At 34.3% G+C, this 5,000-nt stretch overlaps 2 protein-coding genes across 2 annotated transcripts in view; one reads left to right on the top strand and one right to left on the bottom strand.

The window, feature by feature from the left end:
• LOC122254207 (uncharacterized) overlaps positions 1 to 3,466 on the bottom strand; it is an 18,325-nt gene extending 14,859 nt beyond the window's left edge. Inside the window, exons 1-4 of the mRNA XM_086535037.1 lie at positions 3,315 to 3,466; positions 1,515 to 1,726; positions 1,009 to 1,074; positions 1 to 27 (exon numbers count right to left, since the gene is read on the bottom strand). The exon at positions 1 to 27 is cut by the window's left edge and continues 174 nt beyond it. Of these exons, the coding sequence (XP_086391163.1) occupies positions 1 to 27; positions 1,009 to 1,074; positions 1,515 to 1,726; positions 3,315 to 3,408 (399 nt within the window). The 5' untranslated portion in view covers positions 3,409 to 3,466. The remainder of the gene's footprint in view (positions 28 to 1,008; positions 1,075 to 1,514; positions 1,727 to 3,314) is intronic.
• Positions 2,717 to 5,000, top strand: part of LOC122254210 (polycystin-1-like protein 2) — a 25,785-nt gene continuing 23,501 nt past the window's right edge. Inside the window, exon 1 of the mRNA XM_043017787.2 lies at positions 2,717 to 2,775. The gene's annotated coding sequence lies outside the window, so the exon portion shown is untranslated. The remainder of the gene's footprint in view (positions 2,776 to 5,000) is intronic.

Raw genomic sequence — 5,000 nt, 5'->3', positions numbered from 1 at the left:
CAGCTTCAGCACGTTGACGCCTGATGCCTGAAAGGGGTAGAGACACCTGGGTGAGTGAGATGAGATGGTGTGAGGAGAAGGAGATATGGGGGGAAAGACAAGATGAAGAAGAGACAAAAGAGAGAGTGTAAAGGCAAAGAAAGAGCAGTGGTGAGGGAGAGGAGAGATGCAGAGGAAGAGAAGTCAGTGAGAAGAAATACAGGGAAGGAGATGCGAAGGAGAGCAAAGATGAAGAAATGGAGATGCACAGGAGAGGAAAGATGAAGGGGAGTAATAATGTAAGGGAGAGGAAATAATCCAGGGAAGATGTGAGAAAATATAAAGGGAGGAAAATGTGAGGGACAAGACAAAATGCAAGATGGATATGTGAGACTGCAAAAAAAAAAAAAAAAAAAGTTTGGTGCAAACGAGAAGGAAAAAAATGATTAAAGGGGGGGGGGGGGTGGGGGGGGGGGGGGGGGGGAGGGGGGGGGGGGGGGGGGGGGGGGCGTGTAGGGGAGGGGGGGGGGGGGGGGGGGGGTGGGGGGGGTAAGTACAATTTGTGAGAGAAGAGGTATGGAGGGACATACAGATGAGATGCAAGGGAGAAAAATAAAACGGAAAAGAGAAGAGAAAAACTGAGAGATATCATGGCTCTATCATACAACTCCTAAAGGACGATAAATCTCTGTGTCTCAAGAGCACACTAGTTGTGGAAGATGCATGTTTAATTTAGATACATATAATGTGGATAAATTGAACGCTCTTGATTGGATGCCATTTAATTTGAATTATTTTGAATGTATACACTTGGATGACAACTGACATATTGCACCCTTTGAGTGTTAAGATAACCCAGTTAAACATGCAATTGAGTAACGGCATTAAGAATAATCACATTAACAACGATAAAAAGATACAATATACATCTTCAACTCATATGAATTAGTACGGAGACTGTAAAACAAATAATAATAAAAGAGGATAACATCAATCATATCAATATTTCTTTTCCTTTTTTTTTTTTACCTCTGGCGCAGACTCACAAGCTGTCCCATCTGGCTTCGAACTCGAGTCCTCCAACACCAGCGCTGCCTGAAAGAAAAATTGAATTCTATAGAATGTATGTAGAGAGGGGAAGGGAGAGAGGAGGGAGAGGGAAAGGGAGAGGAAGTAAAGGTAAGAGGAAGAAGAGAGAGAGGGAGAGTGAGGGTGAAGGAGGGAGGGGGAGAGGGAGAGAGAGAGAGGAAGGAAAGGATAAGGAAGAGAAGCTCCGAGAAGAGGGAGGTGAGGAGGAGAGGCAGTGGAAAATGGGTGGGGAGAGAAGAAGAGAGAGAAGAGAGAAGAGAGAGAGAGAGAGAGAGAGAGAGAGAGAGAGAGAGAGAGAGAGAGAGAGAGAGAGAAAAGAAAGAAAGAAAGAGAGAGAGAAAAAGTATGCCAAAGGTAGATGCAATACTTACAAGAGGCTGTATTAAACTAAGATATCCACCTGTATATGCATGCATGTCTCTGCAATTGATATATAAAACACTAACCATCTCTCCTTGAACTGGGACATCGACCGGAGATATGACTGCGCCGGCATGCAACGTACGACAGAAGGGGCATTTCAATGGCCCTCTTCTCATGATCTGGGCAATGCAGGATGTGCAGAGGGTATGCTTGCAACTGAGACTCCGCGGGACTCGCTTCCTTGCATCGTAACACTCTAGGCACACTTGGCATTCAAGGAGTATCATGTTTTTTTCTGAAAAGATGACATTGGTTTAATAAAACTGATAATTTATATATAAACATATATATCTATATCTATATATGTAATATATATCTATATCTAACATCAACTATCTAAATTCTATCTGATTTATATAATATATATATATATATAATATATATATATCATATAATATATATATATATATATATATATATATATAATATATACATCACACACACACACACAGATATATAGCCTGTATATATATGCCATATGTATATATAGTATATACAAGACTTATACATTTAAAAAACTTTACATAAACATTTATTTACATTTACATTTACATCACATATACATTTACATTTACTTATACTTATAAATACATGTATATGTATATGTATATGTATATGTATATGTATATGTATATGTATATGTATATATGTATATATGTATATGTATATGTATATGTATATGTATATGTATATGTATATGTATATATGTATATGTATATGTATATGTATATGTATATGTATATGTATATGTATATGTATATGTATATGTATATATATATATATATATATATATATATATATATATATATATTTATATATGTAGACATATCCTCTTCTCTACTTTAAGCCATTACATGTATCAAAAAGTTGAATCTTGAAAACACCTTACAAATATAATCATGCTAATTTAATTTATTTCTTATATTTAAAGCAGTATATGACTCTACTTTCCATTTGTTTCATCTTAAGACCAAACATGATGCTAAATATAATCATTTAATAACCGACAGGCTGGTCAAGATAATAATTTAATAACCGACAGGCTGGTCAAGATAATCATTTGATATGTTGGTGATGACAATTCCTTGAAATATAATCTGGACATTAAGCCAATCATCACCAGCCTGTCAAGTGGATTATTATCTTATCGATGATGACTAAAAAGATAAGATAAGGAAAAAAATCAAGCTATCGTAACCATAGCATAGGTCAGTCTCTTATCATCATTACCAGGATGGGCACGACATGAGGCACTCGCGTGTCTCATGCTAAAACTTACACCATGTAAGTTATTATAAGTGGATTTTATAATAATACAAAAATGCTCTTAATATGTATTCTTGCAAATAATGAAGTAAAACTACAGGGGTTTAGTGTATAGAAAGGAAGTTCTAGTAAGAATAATCCACTATCTAAAAACAGCTAGTTACATTTAACAATTTTTCCTAGTATTTAAGCGAGCAGCTTCTTGTTTTATCTGTTAGAAAAATGGAAAAAATAAACCTGTACTAATCTAGATATCACTCTCCCCTCTATCTAAATTCCCCCAAAATCACTTACCAACCTAAATAACCCCAAGATATCTACCTATTTCACAAACAACGTATGTTAGTCACAACCACTCGAGAATTAATGTTAAATTACACACGTATTTCAACCTTCTGACTTCCAACCTGCCAATGGCGATGCTAAAAATAAAACCTAAATTCTACAGCTTTGTCACGCCTCTACGCTCTACCCATCCTTATTAAAACAAGACCATCTAGAACATCCATAAGAACATAAAGGGACAAACGGACAAGAACAGCAATGTTGAGACTCACTAGAAGGTGGATTTTTTTTCCTTGTTTCTCTTCTTCGTCTTTTGGGTTTGATGGGAGTATCCGGATTCACGTTCGGCGTTCGCGTAAGTGACATCCGAGCGTCTTTGCATTTTGGCTTAAAATAAGCCTGAAAGGGGAATATTTGATATTCTCATCCGTTCTTACTGAATCTTTGTGGTCTATGAAGGAATGTTTGAGTGTGAAAGTATTTTTATTTTGGTTAGTTTTTCAAAAAAGGATCGTTGATATTGCATCTAACCTGTTTGGGATAACATGTTAGCGACGTGTTTGAAAAAAACAAACAAGATCTGTTAATTTCAATACACCTATAGGGATATTTGCTTCGATTTCGCCTCTATATAATGTGAATATGATTTTTTTTATGATATGAGTTTAAAAGATAATAAAACAGTGTTGGATAAATAATATTCCTGATCTGAAGATAGATACGAGTCTTAATTTTCGTAACTTAAGATTCTACTTTTCCTAACTATCATCTAAAGAAAAACATATTTTACGAGTGTTTATCTATTGAAGTTCATTCTCTTGTATTTCCATCTCTTCCTATTATTTCTCTCTTTCAGTCTCTCTTTTTGTATTTAACTACCAGTTTACATTTTCTCATTTTTAGAGTTGAATTTACCATATATATATGTATATATATGTCTATATATAATTGGGAAGGCATATTATATATATACATATATATATATATATATATATATATATATATATATACATATATATTTATAAATTATATTACATATATATTCATATATATAAATATATACATATATATATATATATATATATACATATATATAAATATTATATATATATACATATATATATATATAACATATATATAAAATAATATAATGTACATATACATATATATATAAATATATACATAGATATATATACATAAATATATATATCCATAATATATAAATATTTATAAATATATAGATATATATAATATAAATATATAGTTATATTATATATATAATATATATAAATATATTCCTCTCTCTCTGTGAAGGTAGTATTAATCTGTTTAACTAATAACCCACCACAAATAAGTAGTGATGCCAAATCAACAGGTTTTGAACCATTACAGTTTATTCCATTAACGCAGATAGTCTACGTTATGGCACACTATAGATATATACACAACATCACAATAATCACAGTAATAAACACTATCACAACACGTATAAAACAGCGGACAAAACAGGCGTCAGCGGTAGCGTATCGATTTCCGGTCTGTCTGTATGTTCCAATTTACTTCTGTTTAATATGGAAGGGGTTCGCATCCGCCGTCGCCGATGGAGTTCATGCTGGAAGGATCTTGGAATGCAGAGGCGTGACAGTCGAGGGTACTAGTTCTTTCGAGGGTCTAGTACTTGGGAAGGCAACTATTGCGAACCACCCAACAGTCAAAGATAGACCTGATCTGACCCCATTTGCCTTGCTATTGTAGTGAGTATTCATGAGAAAATTGCTATTTGATTTGTTTCTGTATTTGATATATAGTGTGCAAGCATTTTATACTGATCCTCACCACACTCTCGCTCCTCTCTCTCTCTCTCTCGCTCTCACTCGGCTCTCACATCTCTCTCCTCATTCTCATCACTCTTCACTCTCTCTCTCTCTTTCTCTCTCATCTCTCTCTCTCGTCTCTCT

The sequence above is a fragment of the Penaeus japonicus genome, unplaced genomic scaffold (assembly GCF_977035675.1).
Source record: "Penaeus japonicus unplaced genomic scaffold, GWHDUDI00000001_assembly GWHDUDI00000042, whole genome shotgun sequence".
Lineage (NCBI taxonomy): Eukaryota > Metazoa > Arthropoda > Malacostraca > Decapoda > Penaeidae > Penaeus > Penaeus japonicus.
Note: the sequence above shows the minus strand (reverse complement) of the source record. Positions and strands in the feature narration are given on the sequence as shown.